Source organism: Ischnura elegans, chromosome 6 (genome assembly GCF_921293095.1).
Source record: "Ischnura elegans chromosome 6, ioIscEleg1.1, whole genome shotgun sequence".
Taxonomy (NCBI): domain Eukaryota; kingdom Metazoa; phylum Arthropoda; class Insecta; order Odonata; family Coenagrionidae; genus Ischnura; species Ischnura elegans.
Genome location: NC_060251.1, coordinates 71,635,719 through 71,658,301, shown reverse-complemented (window position 1 = coordinate 71,658,301; position 22,583 = coordinate 71,635,719). Strand labels below are relative to the sequence as shown.

General features: G+C 38.2%; 1 protein-coding gene across 1 annotated transcript in view; it reads left to right on the top strand.

Annotated features, from left to right (window-relative positions):
• Positions 1-22,583, top strand: part of LOC124160998 (neuroligin-2-like) — a 484,800-nt gene that overhangs the window by 366,490 nt on the left and 95,727 nt on the right. Inside the window, exon 3 of the mRNA XM_046537135.1 lies at positions 17,031-17,186. Within this exon, the coding sequence (XP_046393091.1) occupies positions 17,031-17,186 (156 nt within the window). The remainder of the gene's footprint in view (positions 1-17,030; positions 17,187-22,583) is intronic.

Below are 22,583 nucleotides of genomic sequence, written 5' to 3'. Positions count from 1 at the left end.
TATGCTGTGGCTATATCTTCTATAACATGAAATCATTTCCTTTGGATACTTTGATTCTTAGAGGAAAGATATCCCTTATCCATTAACATGCTTTTGTCGCAACTCGTGCCCCTCGTATTACGGTCTATTTGTGCGCTTGATTGTCTGAAATATTTGGGAATCTTCTTCCAAATTAAGGTTTATGCGACAAACAAAGTACGCGGCCGCGTAGGGTGCCCTTGGGTCTAAGCGCTCAGTCCAATGTTCAGTACTAATTAAACAAGGAGATTAAAGGCTGAGGGTTGATTTTCTCCAAAATATTATTGTAGAAGTAAGGATATATCGTAAAGTGGGTACCCATAACTCGGGTTATTGTCATTGCCAAATGGACTCGTCCATTTGTCCCTCTCCAAGTGACATATTTATATATAATTAACAGCTGATCCAACAAACGTTGTTTCGCCGTATAAATTATTCCTAGTGAATATTCTGTTAGTCAAAAAAAAATAACTATTTTTTAACTATGGTTTACCCACGCGAGAACATGCCGCGAATAATTGCCCGAGTGAAAAACGCGGTTTGCCCGAATATAAGCCACAAAGAGACATCGTTTGGCCTTGAGATATATTGACTGTCATTGCGATTGCCAATCTAATTTGAAATTGAACCCATTTGAATTCAATTGGCATATCTGTCGGAGTAATAGATATTCGTGGTACTAATAATCTTCTCCTTGGTACTTGTCATTCAAAATACTTCAAAAACGTTTCTTATCAATTTTTAATGGCTAATTCCGTGCCATTGCACAGCCGTGGTGGATTCAAACTAAGAAGTAAATTTAGTGAATATCCAACCTACAGTTGTAAATGGTGCGGTGGCATGCCTGGCAAATCCAATGAGTTCAAAAACTCTGCAGGATATAATTTTGTACGCACTGAGTATTATAGTATCAATATATACCGAAAACGATAGAGGCTTTAAACTTTAGTGAGTGAAATAAAGCTTCTTGAACTTTTTAATGACTATAACAAAGGATTTATTTCGTGACTAAACTTAGAAAGAGATGTCAAACAACAAACAATACTCACGTTCGTCAAGGGGGCAATAAGCCAAAAACGCTAAAATTTCAGTTCTTTTTGAATTTTATTTCAAAATTCACTGTAAACCACGTGGAAAACGAAATTTAAACAAAAGGTTAATAAGTGTTTTATTTTTCTTTCCAAAATTATATGTTTCAAACATACGTGATTAATATCACTAACATAAATACGCAAAAGAAAAAAAGGTCTGCAGATTTTCAAATTTTGTATTTCTTGTTGTTTTGTATGGAAACGATTCAGGGCCCATTCCAGTGCCTCGCAGGACCCTAAATAAAAATAGTTTACGTCCTATTCTCAGACCTACTAAATATTCACACACAAAATTTCATAGGAATCGATTGACGAGTTTCGGAGTAATTTTGTAACAAAAACTGTGACACGAGAATTTTATATATCAGATTATATGTAATTATTATAATTTAATTCTTATATTTCAATGGTTTTTAAGAGATTAAAGTATCTCAGTCAATATATAATATTAAGGACGTTAAAATTTCATGCTGACATTAAAGTCTTGAGCCTTATTCCTTTTAGTATTTGTATTTATTTCAAAATGTATCCAAAGAGAATCCCTAGTACCCCTCAGGTTATTTTTTAGCAGGGCGCCGGAATATTGTACGCTTACTCTAGAAAAATGTCTAGTACCGGCCCTGCTCTACCTTTTAACACAAGTAATTAGTTGCTTTGGATTCCTAAAACCATGAGGACGTTGGGCAAATTGCACATCGTAACATCAGAAAGAGATATGGGGGACCTTTGAGGTGAAACTCGAGAAATCCTCACTGTGATTGTTCGCCCGGGGAAAAAAGACATGAATTAAATCATTTCCTAATGCCGTAAATATTGGTTGGTGATTTTGAATTGACGCTAACTCGCCATATTTTTTTCGAAATTCTTTTTCTTATGACCTTCGATAAAGAAAAACTGAGTAAAAAATGTGCTAGTGATTTATCACCTCACACCAAACACCATAGAGATGGCTCGCAAGGTACTATGCACATGTAGAATGGAACCTTGAGACGTCATACTTACCCCTCAACTTGTTTCTTCTAGATTTTATTTATGTTCTACAGTATGAAATTCATGCCCTGGTGGTGTACTAACTTGCATCTCTAGGCAACGCATGAGCAGTTGAACATACGACCTAATTCGTATGCTAAGCAGGTAAATGTAGCAAGATAGGCGCCTTGTATCATGCGGTGCGTTCTCTAGGTTGACGACCCGATTGCACAGCCTGGCGCAATCACTGCATAATTTCCATATTAGTGCCTGGGTGTACAACAACGGCGTGTGGCAGAGGAACAGGTGTGGAAGCCGCAAGTCTTACTCTAGAGCATGAGTTTGTTCGTCATTTTAATGAAGTGGAATTTGCAAGTCTTGTATCCAGGATCACATAAGTATATGTTGCTACTCTATCCTTACGAGTTACGGATACTGAGCGGCTGCGATATTTTTTTATGTAAGCTCTAAAGCATTGAAATTTAGCTGCCTCTTTTTGCGTGACAGTAGAACGAAAACTTTTGCGATAGGAAATAAGTTTTGTACGTCACCTTTTTAGTTTTTCTTTTGTCGAGTTAACTTAGCGCAGATATTTTGCTCTCTCGAATTATCTGTGGCAAAGTTCGGAAGATTATTTATTTCCCTCATATCTATTGCACCAATTCATATCATTATAGATAAAATTTTATAATAGTTAGGCCATGAAAATACTCCGTTGCTCGAATATTATGTGATGCATGCTATTATGTTTTCAATGAGCTCATGTACTCTAGTTGTTTGCCAACCAGTGCAAATATTTACAAACCAATTTTATTACCGCTCGCGATAAAACAATTGGTTAATTAATTAATTAATTGTTTTACCGCGAGCGGCAAAAATTGGAAAAAATTAGGAAATAAAAATGTTATATTATGAATTACAACTTAAAATGAAAATGTTTGTCCTTTCCAAAAATTAATTCACTTGCTTATACTAAAAATATTAATTAAAACCACGGCGAAATATTTTATGGAAGCGCGGAATTAGCACAAGTGGCTACTTCTTGAAATAAATCGCAATGAAACTTCATTGCATTTCGATTACATTCGTAAATCATAAGGATATAGCATGGAATTCATGCCTTTGAGGTATACTAGCTTGCTATTTAACTTCTATAAATTACTCACATAACCAATGACCATTTTACCAGAATAATCTTCAAGTGGGTGTTATAGATTAGATTCCATTTCAAAGTAATTTTTTTCGTAATAAATCATTTGAATTTTTGTAAATTATTTTTCATTTAATATTTTGACAGTCATTCTCATTCCTTGCTCGTCAACATTCTGCTCGACTTTGAAACGAGGAAATTTTGAATGTAAATGAAACTCATCGAAGGGGAATATTGTACGATTAGGCTCGATTATTATTTTCGAAACGTATCAAGTATATCAAGTTTTTTTGCAGTTCGAGCGATTATGCTCCCGTTTGGTTTCAAATATAGGAATAGAAAATCCTGTAACTGTTCGGACCAAGTTACTGTGAGCCGTTAAATGATTGATGAACCAGCATCTGTCGACAATTTATTTTTTTAAATCGCCCAAAAAAAACACTCTGTCGCCTCATAACACGGTAAAGCTGTCAAAAAGTGAGCATGCTTATAATTTCACAGAATATGGGAGAAGTGAAAAACACTTTGTTAACCGCAGTGGCTGTTGTCGTGAAAGCTAAAAATTCGCCATAGCTTACAGGAAATGTTTACAGTGAAAGAATTAAAAAATAAATTACTGTGATTTATCGATGCGAGTCAAGAAATTTCTTCGAGACATTTCTAATTTAACCCCCTAATTTGAAAATAATTCTATCCTATATCCGGGTAACTTCTACTCATTCATAATGGGTCTGTAAATCTTAGAGTCATTTGGCAGAAAAATAAAGTGCAGTACACCATTCAACAGATACAAGCTCCCACCAAAGAATATTTGAAACATATGTTTTAACAATTTAATTTGAATAACTATCTACGTATCAACAAATATTGGATAAGGAAGTGAGTGGAGTCAATCTCGAATAAATTTACATCTAATTCTTGACAAAATCTAAAGTTCTACAACTGACTCACTGTGTACTAACAACCGCTACTCTTGGAAGATGGGAGTTTATAAAAATATTTTAAATAACTTTATGTTGACTCGTTACTAAACAATCCTTTTTAACCGGTATTTTATAGACAATTTTATATGATGAGGGGGGCAGTACCTTCACTACTACCCTTTGTGACTATCGGCGTTAGATTCCCCAGAGAATGTGAGCTCCAAGTCTGAATCCATGGGGAAATAGGAGGACAGCGGGAGAATTCCGACCAAGTCTCTTTATATGTGCATTTTGTAATTCCCCGGGATTAAAAGCTGTCGGCGGAAGCAGACGCGGTCGCTGCGGGACAAGCAAGTCTCCAGCCCCGGATGGTGAAGGATGATAGAAGTCCAGGTGAGAGCGAGAAAAAAATCTTGCCTCGGGAAAAGGGAGGGGCACCAAATTCGTCTGCTATGTCGGACTTTCCACCACTTAGAGAAAGCTTACCGAGCTACGTATCAGGCGATTCTGAGACTGGAAGAGAGTACTTTTACCATACATATTTCACCGTAAGCAACTACAACAGGCGTCAAGCGAGGGGTGTCATGGACACGTGCATACTGAGGTCAACCTAAAGTAAATTGAAGTCCTTTTGTGCTCGAGGTAAAAACGAAATCCTGTACGCTTCTGTTCGGACATTTTTTTATCGTAAATAAGCGCTCTGTTGACTTGTAACAGTGTAAAGCTGTAAAAAGGTTTGCATGCTCATCATTTTTGATTATAAGGTAGGAGTGAAAAACCTTTTGGTCGTACTGGTCGTGGTTGATCGTACCGGCTGGTGTGATGAAAGCTAACTAATAACCATAGCATTCAGGCAAAGTTTATTGTGACCATTTCAATTATCAAAATACAGCTTATGGTGTAGTCATCTTGCCCTCCCATTCTCCAATGAGGTGTTCTATGAAGATAACTGCTTAAGGGTAATTTTGGAAATAGCTCACAAAACGTTGCTTAAAATATTTTTATTTACGTTTTTATCGCCTAATGTATTTATTTATTTATTTGACCACCAAAAACGGCACAAAGGCTTTTACATTAGCCGATCTCAGTACTTTGATTACAGATTCCACCAAGCAAATTGAATTCGCTTTAGTTCGAGGAAAATCTAAATCCCATTCGCTTCTTCCTTTCGGATCTCTCTTAATTTATCGCTTTTTTTCGGGCCGAGAAATAAAAAAGTAAGTTGAAATTAACTCCACGTGAAAATGATGTAACGCCGATTATTTTTCGGGAAGTTTCTGTAAGGGTATAGTTGAATGACTAAGAGCTAATTGTTTTTCACGCATTCACTCTTTTTCGTAGGTTATTTTCAAAACTCTAGAAGTGTTGAGCGTGAATCTCTTATTAATCCCGTTAGAATTTGTGCGATCAAATCGAATTATAAATCTAATCAACGGTCTTATGTCCAACGTTAAGATCGCGGTGACTTTGAGGAATTATTAATCGGGCCTTGATACATTTGTGCAAAAATCGCCTTTACATTTCTTCCCTCTGAGAGTGCGAGGAATATATAGCTGTGCCTGCACTTTTCAATGGAATCTCTGCTGGGTTTAAACTCATGCCTTTCACAGTAGGTTTAGGTTAGGCTAAAGATGTAGAATTGATCCCCTTCGCTCCGTGGTCATTTCCTCTTCATAGTATGGAGGAGGAAATGGCCACGTTTTTTTTATCGTTTTACCTTTAGAGCAACTGGTAGGGACGGGAAGTGCATGTCATTCTGTGCGAGGCCATTGCGAGGTCCCCATTTAAATCATTCGAGCCCTTTTCGAGAGCAAAGATGCATTTACTGGGTACTGAACTCATCATGCACTCAGAGAACGTCTCCATTTACATCTTCAATGCAATCTACGGGTCGTGCGCCAATAAGTAGTCCCTCGCGAGGCAAATGTACCCAAAACCTCTCCACAAAAAACTTCTGCTACTTTAGGTCTGGAGACGTCCGGAAAAAGTGCGAAATGCTATGGACTGAATAAGTTTTCAGGTGAATTTGGGTCTTAGTAAACGGTGTGATTAATTTAAAAAATGAGATTACAATTCCCAATTTTTGTAATTTGCTTTCAAATTTTGTTAGCATGCTAACCTAAATAATCAATTGACTACGTATAAAATTCCCATATTGAGACAAGGAAGATATTTATGAATTACTTTTTTTTATACAAGCGAATAGTGGACAGCAAGGAAAGGATAACCTAATTTGATGCTGCATAGATGTGACTTTGGAGGACGTCTCTAACTAAAGTAATGGATGAAAAACTTATGAGCAAGTATCCAGGTAATGAAATGGTGAAAACTATGAAAACAAAGTAAGGGAATATATAAGAATATATAAGTCTTAATATTGCTGGTGCCTCATGTGCTATGCATTGGAAGAAAAGGGTGTTGGTAAGAAAAAGGGAATTCCACCAAGATACATTACTCAATGATGGCAGGAAATATGGTAACAACGGCAAGAAAAAGTCTGTAGAAGAAGAAAAAGCTTTTTCTGAAGTGTTAAAATTCCAGGAAAATAACATGCTGGTTTCAGAAAAACATAGGAATCTTATATCATAGCAGTATGATCTTCCCAGGATCTTCAATAAATATTTTCTTTGAGGAAAGCCAGTTTGCGAGTGATGTTTTTCAAATGAGAGCCTGTAGCCTCACATACATTTAATTATTAAATAACACATCTAAGACTAAATTCTAAATATTTCATCAAAAATTATTCGGTACATAAATACAGTAAGGAATGGAAGTTTTTCTGCTGAATTTGTTCTATTATTTGTTTTTTATGGAATTCATCGCATTTTTATGATTCTGACCTATGTACAGACAGAAATTTGAATGGTTTCATTTCAAGTTTATCTAGGCCCTTGTGAAGCAAGGCTCTGATTTCCATTCAAAGAAATTAGATTAGTTCCGAACTCACTGATGTTCATTGAAGGACTTGATTAACCACGACCAAATTATGATCCTCCCTCATATTTTTCTGGCAACGATAATTTAAATTGTTAATTTTGAATGGCAAAAAAAAATCCGCGATCTTATTTATGAAAAAAATTTACCTCAGCAAGGACTTAATTTGGTCTAAACCCCAAGTGATGTGGTCTAGTCTGAATTATTTGGCACAATATATTCATCAAAAAATTCCCCTTTTTCGTACAATTAGCCTTCAAAAACAATCCTTACCTAAGTGATTCTCAAAAAAATTAGAAATACTTTTTGATCTCTTTTTGACCACTCTGTGCGGCATAATGCCAAGCTAACGCGGAGCCCTGGGCCACCCCAAGACCCTCGCCATATATTGAAGCCGCACCACACCAGATGCCATTTCCCGCTCCCACCCCCATATGTCAACTCCCCGCACCCAGCCACTGCACCCCTGATTCGTGGATCACGCACTCAACACTCCACAACACACTTCCGGTCCTGAGCTCCTCGCTGCACTCCTGCGCAAGCCAAACCACTTCCCACACGAGGCGGGAAGTGGTCCTTGAGGCATCCGTATGTCATCTTTCGGGCCATCCTGCACATCGAACGCACCTATTTTTATGTTTCAGACACCACTCCAAAGCCACCATCACCCATTCGTTGATAAAAGAGGCATTTCTTATATCCCTTCCCTATTCTTTTGTCCCTCCATACCTTCAAACGTCCTCTTAACTAGAGTTTTTCGTATTTTTTTGGAAAAGAGTTGTTTGTTTGCTGCACAAATACGGATTTGCGGGTCTATTCTGTGAAAGAATAGGAATTTATGTCAGTCATATACAGAAGTAAAATATCTTTTTGCTTTTAGTTTGACGGATTTAGAGTTTAATTTGTTGACTTTGATATTTTCACGAAGTGCCAGCTGGCTCCATTAAAAACCCTCAGTAATCGCCAGGTCATTACCATGTCATTTTCAAGAAGACTTTTACTCACATTTTCATAGTTTCTTTCTGAGTTGCTACTAGTGGAAGACTTTTCTCTCAAGATATTATCTCTTGCATTTTATTCTGATAAGCCACGACAAGAGCATAACACCTACCTAGATGAGCCTAGGTAAAATTGCCGTGGGAATTTGGGAACCTGCATAGTGTAGTCTGGGAATTGGCACCGGAAGATTTTTTCCGTGGTTCGATTCGCGGTCTAGGCTAATTAATTCTTACTGCAATTAAAAGAAGCCATTCTTTCGTACCCTTAAAAAATACTTGCTGCGTTCATTGCAATCTGAATTGATACGTCTATGAAGTTCAAAACTTAATTTTTAATCATGCTTCACTTGGTTGAATAAGATGACTTTGACTAAGTGGTAGTTTTTTGACGAAGTGCGTGACAGCCTTCGTAAGTACCTTAGTAACGCTCTGCAATGATCATATGAAACTTATATTTTATAAATATTTATCCAGCATTTTTTCCTCAGTGTGCTCATCATCGAATTTATCGGAATTTCCTCACTCATCAGTAGGCTCATCAAAATATAGGAAAAATAAAGAAAAAACATTTGAGTAGCAAGCAGTAGGTACACAAGCTTTGCTATTTTACAATGCCAACCGGGCTTGAAGTGCATGTTGGTATTATTCATGACCTTAAAAAAAGTATCTGTAATGCTGGATAATATCTCTGCATACCAAATTTTTATTCTAACTTGACTGACCTAGAGAGACCGATGAACTTAAAACTATATTTGTAGAAGGTTACAGGGGATTTCCACCGGGTCAGGTTCTCCAACTCCATCTCGGCCGACGTTTCGATGGGCGAGTTGTCCATCGTCTTCAGGACATGTCGAGTCTTGAAAATCGTCCTCCTTATACATGGATGACGGCGGTATCAACCGGGGCAGGTGTTACGTGATTGGTCGAGAGCTTCCCGCCTTTTTCCTCGTTTCTCACGAATACTCCTCAGTACTGGTTTCCATGAGGCGCTCAGAGTGTAGCCAGTGTCACGGTTCATGGTGGTGTTGAGACGAATTTCAATGCTCATGCATCCTGTTCTCAAATATTTCAAATTGACATCCATTCAGCCCATCGCAAAAGGAAGAATTTAAAATCAATTCCGTAGATCCACGAACGGAACGATTACTATTGGTAGTGATTGTAGGTTTCTTTAAAAACCCGCTGGTATTTGCTATCGTGAGAACTATAAAGAGACATCCTTCCCACAGTCACTCCGGCAACTCCTGTCTCGTGATCGTGATGGGAATTAATATCTAGCAAGTAGTCGCCCTTTTCATTGTTATATACCCCTGCCTCTTCCACGTCATCTTTCCTTTAATGTTCACTTTTTTATACTCCTACCACTCTTTTCAATTTCTTCCGCCAGATGTCTCCGTATATCTTTGGCGAAATCCAGTTTTGGATAATAACTTCTCGTCCGAGCCGGATTTCATACAATTTTACTTGCAATTTTGTTTTGAAAGACATGCTAAGGATTACGCTTAGTCGAAATTATCCTACGAACCAAAATTATGAAAATATTTTCTAAGTGATGCAAGGAGCACACTATTGTGTAGGTTAAATTGAACGTTGGCATTGTTGAGGTTTAACTTAACATAGAATGTATTAATTAAATACTTCTGGACCTACAATACCAGACAATGTAGAGGCTATTGCGCTCTTTTATTAAATGAAATTATTTTCAGTGGGAAAAACGTAAGTATAAAAAAAATCTCTCAGGTAGACCTTTGAAACTTTATTAAGATGCAATAACTAATAACATTTCATTCAAAATAATGAATTCCAAGTAAACGTACAAGTTAAAAACACCAATTATAGCCATCCCTTCTCCTAGACCCTGTAAGACTCTCCAGCGCTAGGCCTTAAGTTACGAAACTTTAAGTAGAAGAACGTGATATAGTCTGAAGACGAGACATAATTCGCGACGTGGAAAAGAATAGGTCGGGTTGATGAAGAGGCTGCCGCGTAGGGTTATGGTTTTTTTTTTCTTTGGTTTATTCTAGGTGGCACGTAAGGCTGGATGGGGCTGAGGAGGAGTAGATCAGCAGGTAGAAGGGGAAGCGTGGCTCAGAAAACCCCGCCTTTTTACCACTCCTTCATCATTTCCTTCCCACAGTCACTCCGGCAACTCCTGTCTCGTGATCGTGATGGGAATTAATATCTAGCAAGTAGTCGCCCTTTTCATTGTTATATACCCCTGCCTCTTCCACGTCATCTTTCCTTTAATGTTAACTTTTTTATACTCCTACCACTCTTTTCAATTTCTTCCGCCAGATGTCTCCGTCGTCTACTCTTTATCGCGCGTGGAACTGGCAGCGTCCTTGTCTTCATACTTTTCATCCAGGGATTTTTTTTCTGTCTTTGCTTAGGACAGTAGGTAAATTTTTTCACGCCTACATTTGTCTTTTTGAAGAGTTTTATTTAAGTACAGTCTCTCGTCTTTGGTATCTACATTTATCTCTAGTTTTGCTGTTTTTTCTCATTTCATGATTATAATGCCAAAAAAACTCAACCAAATATATTATAATGAAGAAGGATTTGATGCTTTCCCGGCGAATGCTGTTGATGAAATCTTCACGGGAAATCAGCCGGGTAATGATGGTCATTGCTGCCAACGTTTCGATGGCCTTCTCTGCCATCGTCTTCAGGGCGAATGATGGACCTGGTTATTGCCGGGCTTATATACACCGTTGGGGAGGTCAGGTCGTCTGTGATTGGTCAGTTTTTTTTTAGAGTTCTTTCCTCCTTTCAGCTTACCCATTCTTTTTTTCATTGGGTTCCACGATTTGCTGAGGTTGAAACCCGCGTCCCTATTCATTTTATTATTTGTGATTCGTATTTCGATAGCTTCTTTTGTAAGGCGGTCCCAATATCCCTTTGCCTTGCAGAGGATTTTTGTTTCATTGAACTTGATGGTGTGATTGTTTTTAATGCAGTGGTCGGCTACGGCAGATTTCTCTGGGTATCTAAGTCTAATACACCGCTTATGTTCTGATATCCTGGTTTCAATTGTTCTTCCTGTTCCCTAAATGTAGCTATCTCCACATTCACAGGGTATTTGGTAGACGCCAGAGGTCTTGAGTCCCATTCTGTCTTTAACCTTCACAAGTTGGCTCCGTAGTTTTTCTGGTGGCTTTTGAATTGTCTCAATGTTGCGTTTTCTGAGAATACGAGACAATTTCCCCGAGATTGTGGAAACATATGGAAGAGCAGCCTTGGCAATGGGCTTAGCTTTGTCATTATCTTCAGGAGCCAAAAACTCTTCTGTTGCGCGTTGATATTGTAATGAAAGTCAATGTAATCCTAGGATCACGAGTGATTAAGGTGATAAAATCTGTCAATGAGTACTTATCGCACAGCTGCTGAGGCGGCTGCCTAAGATCATTCATAATTTTTGAGCAATGGCTTTGGATTTGATTTAACATTTGCAAAAAGATAAAGAGAGTATCATCTTCTTATCACAATATGTATCTAACTCTGACAGAAACAACGAAATTGGAAGAAGTTAACTTATTGTTAGCCGAACGTATAGGAATTGAAAATCGTATGTTGAATCGAACCCAATCAGATAAATTTGTCACAACACGCACCGTAATTTTTTTGTGCAATAAGACAGTGCAGGGGCCTGCGCATTACTACCTTTTGCCCCACGGATATTAAAACGGCATGCGATCTGGTATGTTCATGTAAATACAGTCCGTTGATATGCATGGATTCCAAACAAAATTTCACAATCAAATCTGGTGTTCTATGTGGTCAAAATTCGCGAGATAACCTTGAGCAAACTGGAGACCAAAATCGACAGAGAGTTCTCTTATTTATTCAGCATCCATTAAGGCCAATGGATAAAGGTCAGGCTTTTATTTTTCTTCAATCTTTGCCAATGGGCAGCCTTGGGGTCGCCACCTTGCCCAGGGACGGCGTAACCTCCCGAATTTAAGCCTTTTGAGTAATTCCAAATCGAATATCGAAACCTTTGTTGGTTTTGTGTGCTAACATCGGCACATTTCTCGGAATTTATGTCCTTTCCGTGCCGTGTGCTCTTCGAAACCAATGCGTAAATCTGTTTTCCGCCCCAGGAGGCTAATGGAAAACAAGGATTCGTTTAACGCCGGGTCGTCTCCGTGCGCCGTATATTTTTGGGGATGTGCGACCCGCACGTAAATTGCCGCACGCCTGTCCTTCAATGCGGGGGTTGAGGGCCCATTTAACATCGGGCCAAACTCCCACGCCACCGCCACCAATTCAAACTTCCCTACCCGGCCCCTGCCTTTAACCCACGCCAAACCAATTCCTTTCCAATTCATGATCGTCCTTTATTAGGGGTGGCAGTGAAATTTGAGGACTATTTCGTAAGCAAGTCCAAATTATGGTTTTTTAGCTGGTTGCTCAAGTATTGTAAACAATAATCAGGAAAATACATTAATCTTTGACACTAACACGTCCAAATTATGATTTTTTTAAGCTGCTTGCTCAAGTATTGTAAATAAAATGAGGAGCATACAATATTAATCATTGGCACGAGTACTTCCAAATTATGTTTTTTTTTTTAGCTGCTGCTTCATTTATTTTCGAGCATAATTAGGAAAATGCAATACTAATCTTTGGTACTAGCATTTTCATTGATTTTTTTCGTGTAGATTCCATAGTAATCTTTGAACAGTGCTAGTTTTTATTTAATGCATCATTGGATTAATACGACAAAAATAATTTGCTTTTACAGTGTCAAATTTTCTTATTGTAACTGCCCAAAACTTTTTACAGAATACAATGGCTCTTTCTGGGGCTTCCGATGGGGTAACCTATTTCTGCTTATCATATTACGGCTAGTTGAATCATTGCACTCGCTTTGAAAGCGATGGAAAAGTGTTCCATTGAAGCGTCATATGAACTGCAGAGCATAGTGCGGTGGAAAGGTTAGACACATCCTTCCCATTATTCCTTTTCATAGTACAGTAATTCTATGATTATTAAAGTACAGCTCATAATGTTCCTCTTCCCAAGCTTTTTACTTCATTTTCCCGTTGTTTTTCCTTATGTCCAACTTCATAATTTCCAAATATTTGTTTGTCAAAGCAACCTTTTTCCACAAATAAAATAGTTTATCACCGATTAAAAGTTTTGATCCGACGTATCTGTTTTGCAGAGGGTTAATGGGTTCAAAGTGAAAGAATGATAAGTAAAATATAAAATAACCAAGGCTTATATAAATAAAGCCTTCAAAATTGCCGCAAGGGCCCAGCCGATAATATTCATATTTTATTTGCTTTGCTTTTCAAGTGCATGTTCTTTTGATCATGCATTAAAAAATTAACATTATAAATTGATATTTATAAAAGCCATTGAAATGAATAAGTGATTCATATCTTCTTGAAAAGAGAGGCCTGGATCTACTTAAAATTCCTCCTAAATTTCTTTCCTCCTTCCAAAAATTTTCTGTAAGAGGAGAAAATTGGCCCCACACTTATGCTCTATCATAGCTTTCCGTTATCATGCGTCGCTGCCCCCTAATGTAATATCTATGACCAAGATTTTAATAATCCCCTAACGAACTAGCATTCGTGATTGCCATCCATGCTGCTATTCGATCTCACAAAACTCATGCGTTATTTTCTCCACAGCCGGAATCGATAAAAAAATGTTTTAAAAGGAATTTTCTATGAACAATGTCAATTTTTATAGTAGCGTGTATACAACTCAATTTTAAGGTCAAAAATCTGTCAATTTATTTGTTAAATAAACGTTTCACATGGGATAAATATGTTTACGTGTAATACAGCCTTTTTTTGGAGAATTATTTAAGTTTTTATGAGGGTGGAAAAAGGTTAAACTCGAAAATCCGTTAATATATTTTTTTTAAATAAGCCACATCATAATTATTACTCAGCCGTCACGGTTTTTTTCGTGGTCATATTTACTCGTATTATGCATAATCAATTGGGAATTATATATTTATTACTAGCAGGCCACCCGGCGTTGCTCGGGAAATATAGTACCCAGAGAAGTGGGAAATTTCGTACGTGTCATTCATAGTCGCATTGAAGGATTTTTAGATACGCTGAACAGCAAATAATGGAAAAAACGATTTTCTTATAACGCACACGGGATCGCTTTATACCTCGATCCACAGCATTGATCGTTATTTGTGTCCGTACGCGTGTAGACCAAAAACGTCTTGTGAACTCATACCACAGCAAAATGGTTAGCACCGACAGGATCAATAGGTATTTGTATTATCTTATGAGTTATGTTTCCCTTTGTTCGAGCAAAGAGATGTATTCTCCGGCAGGATGTCCAACCACAAAAAAAGTGTATGAGGTGACGTAACAAACGGTAATGAGAAACGACGTGAAGGACGCGTCAAACGCAATTAAAATCAGGACTACAAACTTTGGGAGCATGAGATTCACCCATGAACTTTGGTTGCAATCCGTGGCGCCGTATGAAAACACATAGCGGACAAACAAACTAACGTCCTCTTTTATATATATATATATATATATATATATAGAAGTGGAGGAAGTGAATAGAAGGCTTGAGTCCTGTTCAATCATATTCTGAATAGCCTTGTGGCGCTTTCAAATGTATGATATTACATGAGAATGGGAATCTGACCCATCACGTGTGTGTTCTCTTTTCGCTTTCCGTCTTCAGACACCCCGATCCCATATCGCCCTCATATTTCCCACGGCTGCGATTGGCTTGGCTTCTGTTAGGGTGGGGCAAAGGGGACGTGCGGTTTGCGGCACTTCCCCATCCAGCCCCCAACATACGCCTCATACCAACCCCGAGATCTTTTTCATTCCCCTCCGCCACTCCCTTCCACGCACGTCGCAGTTTGAGGAATGACCGGGTGGATATAACCTATTAGCCTTTTACCAAACGTATTGACTCGTGTTCCCGCCGCGGTACAATAAAAACGTGGGGAGCTCCGTATATTTTCCCGGATTGCTGGGCGGGTCCACGTGGTGCTGCGATGTTTATGGCCTGCTAAACTCGGGGTTGGAAAGTTTCATTGTCGTTCGAGCATATGCCGTCTGTTACGACGCGTGGGAACGAGATTTTGACCGACCCCCTGGCCCGGATTGACATGGTGGGCAAGTGAGAAATTTTTCCTCAGAGCGTCCTTACACTTAACATTTTATGCCGCCAGTATATATCTCCAAAACAATCAGTATCCTTTATGATATGATTTTAATAAGCCCAGTGGCGGATCCAGAATAGGCACAAGGGAGGGGGGGGGGTAGTTGGACCTCGCAGTAGTAGTGGAGGTCCAAAAAAGTGGTCATTATATCTAGTGAAAATTGAATACCCCCCCTAGAGCCCCTCTCTGGATCTGCCTTTAAGATAATTTATATTTCAATTCGTTGAAGTAGGTAAATATGTCGGAAAGTATAACTGAATGCTTTGTACAAAGTAGCAGCTGCCAAAAATTTCGATTTTATCTAGTTTGTGTTTCGACCCAAATGGGGGGGGCTATAGCCCCCTTCCTCAATCCCATTGTTCCACCGCTGACTAAAACCTAATTTCTAAGCTCGAAGCATTCCGAATCTTGTTCATTTTGTCATCGTATAGTTCAATGAAGGTATCCCAGCCGCTTGCCTGCCCCGATTTCTGCTGGTCATCAGAGTGGTGGATGATTATGATTATTTTATACCTTTGAAATCTTATAGTTCTTAAGTTGACTATAAGTAAATTATTGAACCTTTCTCGAGTATAAGATGAGCGGGATCTGACGGAATGAGGAAAGAGGGGAAATGCGTCAAGAGATTTGACGAGACTATTTCTTGCACTTCACTCTTACAAATCCAGGATTCTACTTTGCACGGCCATTGCTCTCATTTGGAAAAATCTCACTATTTAGTTAGGAATAATTTTTACTTTTATAATTGGTATATTGATAAGGTAATGTATGGTTAAATGCTTGATGTTGCTAAAAACGAGTTGCTAGTCACAAAAAAGTAATGCTCCAATTGATTTGAAAAGAAGTAAAATAAATTTTGATCCTAAATGAGTTTTCGGTTCTATGCCTATTGATCTTTTTCCGGCTGTTATAATTATATTTTTCTTATTTTTAAACATTTCGTCCAATACAAAATACATGGAATTAATGCCGCAAGAGGTTCTCTTGAATTTATATTTGTGGAGACCTGTGTTTGAAGTATAGCTGTGTGTACCTTCAAGTTGACTTTCATCTCCGTTTATATATCTCCAATATAGCGTTTATTGATTTGCGCTTTCGTGGTTAGTCTTATGCTTTTTAGCATTTTTTATCTATTGCTATGGAGCATGTGCACTTTTTCAGCAAATTACTTCTATTTTTGTGGAAGTTGTGACGGATTTGGAATCATTGCAAAGTAATATGCATCATGAAAATATCATAACTAGGCTGAAGATATTGCGGTGCACACTATATATGAAAGAGTAGGAAATGATGTTTACAGGTGATTGCATGCACTAAATATACCTATAAAACAAACAAAATACTCATTTTATGCCGGTAAATATGTATTTTTCATTTTGTTCTCCTTAAAGACGTGTTAAAGTTACATAGCTGTTCATATTTGAAAACGGAATTTTGATTTGAAATCTGCCCGTTGCTTTTAACGAACGTTGCTCAATAAATTTTATCCCATGTGCCCGGTGATGCAAGATGGGAAAATAATTCCATAAATTTTATTCCGCGTGCAAAGGAATCTACGTAGCATGGGATAAATTATTCCGTCCACAGAAGAGATGACCTTCGCTCGCGCTAAGTTGGCCATCAAAATGTAAATTCTTGCCACCTCAATTAACTCTGTCGTGCTTAAAATTATTTTCGATGAGGAAACTTCCTTCTCAAGATGATTAATTTATATTTTCATCATTTTTTCTAACATTTTTTCACCGTCGTGACTAATTTTTTTCCTTCCATCTTTTTTTTCAGTGGCGCCACCCGAAGCTCTTGAGAGATATCCGGTGCTCGTCTTCGTTCACGGCGAGTCCTTCTCTTGGAACTCTGGGAATCCTTATGACGGCTCCATCCTCGCTTCATACGCTGACCTCGTGGTCGTCACGCTCAACTATCGCCTCGGCGTCCTCGGTGAGTGCAAATCTCTTAAAAAATGCATCAAAGGGGAGTGCTCAGCGGGAAATGTTGACGTATGAGGCCGTTTCGGCCACTAGAGTAGGCACTGGATGACTCAAGTGCCGCGATTTACATCTTCATTTTCCAGCCTCTTAATTCTATTTCTACCGTTTCGTTTTTTCGTGAGTTAAGTGCGTAATGTAAATTGAAAGACTTGGACTCCGAACCTGATCCGATTTGGATTCATGTCAACGCTTCGACAGCTTACTCCGCTAACATCATCAGGGAATGAGTGCCTAAATTTACGATGCTCTTATATAGGTCACGTTGGTGGAGGATGTGCCACCTGATTGGTGGATTTTTCCTTCGTCCTCTTCATGTGACGCACAATTGTTGTCTACTCACGGCTTTTGTGAGTTGAAAACCAGTATTTCGGTTATTACTATTCTCCTTAAACCAGATGTAGATGGGTTCTTTCATTATGCAATCAAAGCAACCCGTAGACCGCCAAAAAAAAACTTTTTTTCAAGCAAGTGACTTTGTGGCCATTTAGAAGTTGATTAATTTTCCAGACAATTAGCTTTCTCTCTCACACTTTCTTTCTCTCTCAAGTTTCTCTCTCTCACATTGCATTCAACAATTTTTACAACGAATTTTTTTAAATATACAAATTTAATTTAATTTGACTGTTAGTGGTGGTTTAATAACAACCGGGAAAGTCTTATATGCGTCTTCGGCGCTACATGAAGTCTACGTTGTCAATTTACTCATTTTCCTTTGTTCCGCTTGTCTTTTGAGCATATCTAAATGATGATCTCGTGCCTGAATTCAATAAATTTTCCAGCTAGCATAAAATTGTCGTCATACTCGTTGGAAGTTTATATTACATATTTCGTTGGAATTCCCCAACAAGTTTTTTAAACTTAGCATCCAAGGTAAACAGGGCATTAGTTGTTCAAATGACTCAAATGCTCATCTTAGTCAAAGTGTTTTTCAGCTTCATAACCAACAAGGTGAGTATTTAATAGGTTTAAGGGGTCGATTCTTCGTGAACTTCCCCCCCGATTAATTGAGCTGTTTAGATCCATAAATTATATCCTTGCATCATACCAGTCACAAAGGACTAGATATAGAGTGATTTAAACATTTGCTTCACGAAATGAATTTTAGATAACATTTCATAGCAAATAATCAGCTCAGTGAAGAAAATGGATATAAGTATCACAAATATTTGGTAAAATTGTATGCTGTAACTTATTTTGTGTTATTATTACTTACATTATTACACTTACATATAAATGAAATGATTCTTACATCACCTTCCGGTTCTCCTTCCAAGTGCGATTTTTTTGTGTAAAATTTTCTTTATACTAATTGAGTATTCATTTCATAATATGTTAATGGTGCATTTAAGATTTTTTTAATTCATTGGTGTAGCGCCCTGCTGCCTAGCCTTTGGATGTGTACATTCTATCCCAAAGAGCTAATATTTGACAACTTCAATGTTACTGTTAAAGGAAAGAAACCTTGTATTTCCATTCGACAGTGAATGGTTTGTTATTTATTCGTAATTAATTTTTTTTTATTTAGAGTGGTGATAATTTAAACTGCTTACGTTGAGTCACATTTTTACATACCTTAGGCAAGCCAAATTCATTTATTATGAATTCAACAAATATCACGGTAATTTAAAGAAAACGAATGAGTGTAAATCAATTATATTTATTATGTATTACGCTTTATTCTCGACTGATTTATGACGGAGTTAACCATATTGGCTACTCAGTTATCTCTTCCATAAGGTGCGGAAATTTTCTTTCAGACAAATATTTAAATGATTATTGGCTAAATTTATGACTTTGTGCTTAGAGAATTGGATTGCCCGCAAGAGAACCATTTAAAGCCTGCTCAAATCAACTGAAGTGATTACGGAGAGAAAAAATGTAACTGTGGGTTAATGTAACTAACGGGCTCACGTGATCTGAAAGTTTTAAGCCAATCAATGGCCAATCGTTTCCTGGGTCTTCCAATGAATGGCCGAAGGGTGCTTATTCCGTGTTATCCGTGTAATCCTTTGGCATTTTGGAATACGTAGCAATTAGGCAGATTTGCGTCCATTACGCCCATCGTGGTTAGTTTGATGACTAGCGTTGGAACTTTCGTTCGACGAATCATCATGCCGGGTAAATGGTCAACCCCACGGAATAAATTATGCCCCTTCCCACATTTCAACTTCTCTTTCCGAAACCAAGAAATAAAATTTTCCTCGCCTACTCTCAAATGAAGGGTACACCTCATTATGATCGTTAGTTAGATTATACGCGATGGAAATGATAGTTCCAGCTCGTATTAACGGATCCCAATGGGAATAAAGGATGGTAAAACCGTTCAAATTCCAAAACGAGGTTTATAACCCTTTTAGATATGTAGGTTACAACTAGGAAACATCTATCTTCGTTCATATTCATAATACTTGGGTCTATTGCACAAAATATAATAAACACGACCCATGGTTGCGACACTTTATATCACCCATAGGCCACACACATTGTCTATTTTCATACAATTTTGTGGAATTGAACCAAGAATCACCATACCAGTGATACCATACTTTTCCACAAGGTAAAGCCTAACATTTTGTCTCATAGAATCAAGCTTGTTTTGAAATTTAACCCTAAAAATTATGTATTTTAAAATACTTTATTTATACCGCAAATAACTTTTCTATGAAAAACTAAGGCTTAAGAGAACGGTATTTTGAGAAGAGGAAATATTTTATTCTCCTTTTTTCTATTGAGTCATATATTGGTAAATTGAAATATTGGATTGCATCCCTTATATTCTATTTCATAGCATTATGATTAATCTTTTCTCTGTTGCGGTTAACTCTGTATAATTACCCAATTCTATCATATTGTAACTTTGGGACGAATTTAAAAAAAATCGTTAACTGTAACACACCAACTACTACAGCAAAACAATGCGTGTTCTCCTGTTGACTTTCTTTTTTTATTTAGTCAGTTTTTTCCCTTAACTTGCCTTTTGTTTTACTTATGGAACCGCTTATAGAAGGTAATTTTTGAAGTATTCGTGTCTCATAGGCCTAACCAGAGCCCTCTAGATTGCTCTCTCAACACTACTCTCTCATCATGTCGAGTCGTCGCATAGGCTTCCACTATGGGAATGACGACGTCCGCCATTGTTAGTCCTAGCAGCCCGTTTACCCATAAGGAGATGTGGGCAGATTTCTTCGTTTGTTTGGTATGCAAAGAATGTTGGTAATTTTCGGATAGTTGATACTGATTCCCGAAACCTTCGGTAGCATAAATACAAATGTTCTAGGCATGACAACAATGGAAAGGGTGAAAATAAAGATAAAACCACGGCAAAGACTAAACGTATTACGACCTGATAGAACCCTTCTTTTAATGGGTTGACTGTCATTTGCGCTTAATAATCACTGAAAATACTATTGTATATTGACAATCATGGACCATCAAAACAGCTTAACACAAGAGCAACTAGTGACTCTGTTTAATTACTCTAGCAGTATTTTTAAAACCATTTTTCAATGTAAAGTAGCAAGGCTGATGCTATAGAAGTAATGAAAAATGGCATAACTGAAAAATTGCCAGAACAAAGGCAATGTGAAAGAAAAGAACTTGTAATGTATAGTTCAATCTTACATTCAAACAAACACGTCAATTTGAGAAGCTACCTCATTTGATAGATGATAAGCATTAACAAAGACTGCGTGCCTATTTTTCAACAACTATGCTGATTTCTCAAAAAATTATAGATGAATGATAATGCTAACAATTACTTCATTTTAAAATATACATATGTAGTCATATCTCAGCAAAATACCAAGCGCAGGTGACACGTATGGAAGATGAGAAATGACTTACACTACCTAAAGACACTATCATGAGGCATAATAGAAAAAGACAAACTACAAGAGATTTTAGGAGTCCATAACACAGGGTAATAGGTGCTTATGACATGAATAAAAGCACATATAAAGACATGCTCCGTATCTCCAGCTCCTAAGACTGCATGTAGCCATCAAAAACACTCAACCCCCCCAAGAAACGAAACATTGGAATCATCCAGCCTTCGACTATTATTACTGCTTAGTAGTAGTATTATCTTATGAATTACACACAGGGGACTTTTTCCAAGGAACACTATTGAGATACCACACGTCAATGATTTTGGTTTCATGCAAAAAATTGGTATGAAACGATATACGATAAATAGAATATGAGAGGTCTCCTCTTTGGTGTAATAGGCTTAGGATAATTCGCGACGTCGAAAATCGTTGGAACATCAGTTGGCTTTTAATTTATTCCAGCCTTCCTTCCGAGCGGATTCAAATTTTGATTCGTATAAGTGCACCTGTGGCAAGGAAAACGAAGATAACTCGCACGAAAATGTTTTCATAATGATTAAATGGCTAAATAATTACGTGCATGTACTGTATGTTGCCTTTCCCTTGGGCTACAACCTTGTCGCGGTGGAAAGGCTTGCGCGTTCCTAATACCCCTAGAGCTGCACTGGCGGGATTAATTCTAAATTATTCCCGGTAGGGCCACCCATGCCAGATAGGTCGAAGGGTAGGAGCCAGACGAAAGGTAGTCCACGTGATGGTGTCACGTGAAAAACAATGTTGGAATGGAAGTGGGAAACCCTACCAACTATCTCTTCCCTGAAAACATGGAGTACAACCAAATGAGCCTCGGAATCTCATCGACCGGGACCCGTCCGCAAAGGGCGGGTGTCGGGCACGGCAGCGAGGTCGGCAAGGTCCTCGGGGTCGTCAACATGCGAAATCCTTGCAGAGACTTATCATCATCACCAGCAGCAGCAGCAATGAAGAGAGAAGAAGGCCAAGAAGATGGAGAAGAAGAAGTCGGCTATAAATGTAGGGACGTGGAATGTGAGGACAATCATGAGGGCATGGAAGTTAGAAAATATGAAAAGGGAAATGGATAAAGGGAGGATAGATATCTTAGGATTATGCGAGGTGAGGTGGAGGGATGGGGGGACTATTGGAGTGATGGGTATAGGGTTATATATAGTGGTGGGGGGGTAAGCCAGCGAGGGGTAGCTTTATTAGTATTAAACAGGAAGATGGCTAAGCATATGGTAGGTATAGATCAGGTAAGCGATAGGAATCTGGTGATAGAAATTGAGGCGCGGCCCACCGACCTTGTGGTGGTCCAAGTTTACATGCCCACTAGCAATCATAGGGAGGAAGAAGTAGATGAGGTGTATGAAAAGCTCGAGGAAATAATTAGAGAAACCCCGGGTAAGAAAAATTTGGTAGTGATGGGGGACTGGAACGCTTTAGTCGGGGAAGGGAGGGATGGAAGCGAAGTAGGAGAATTTGGATTGGGAATACAGTACGAC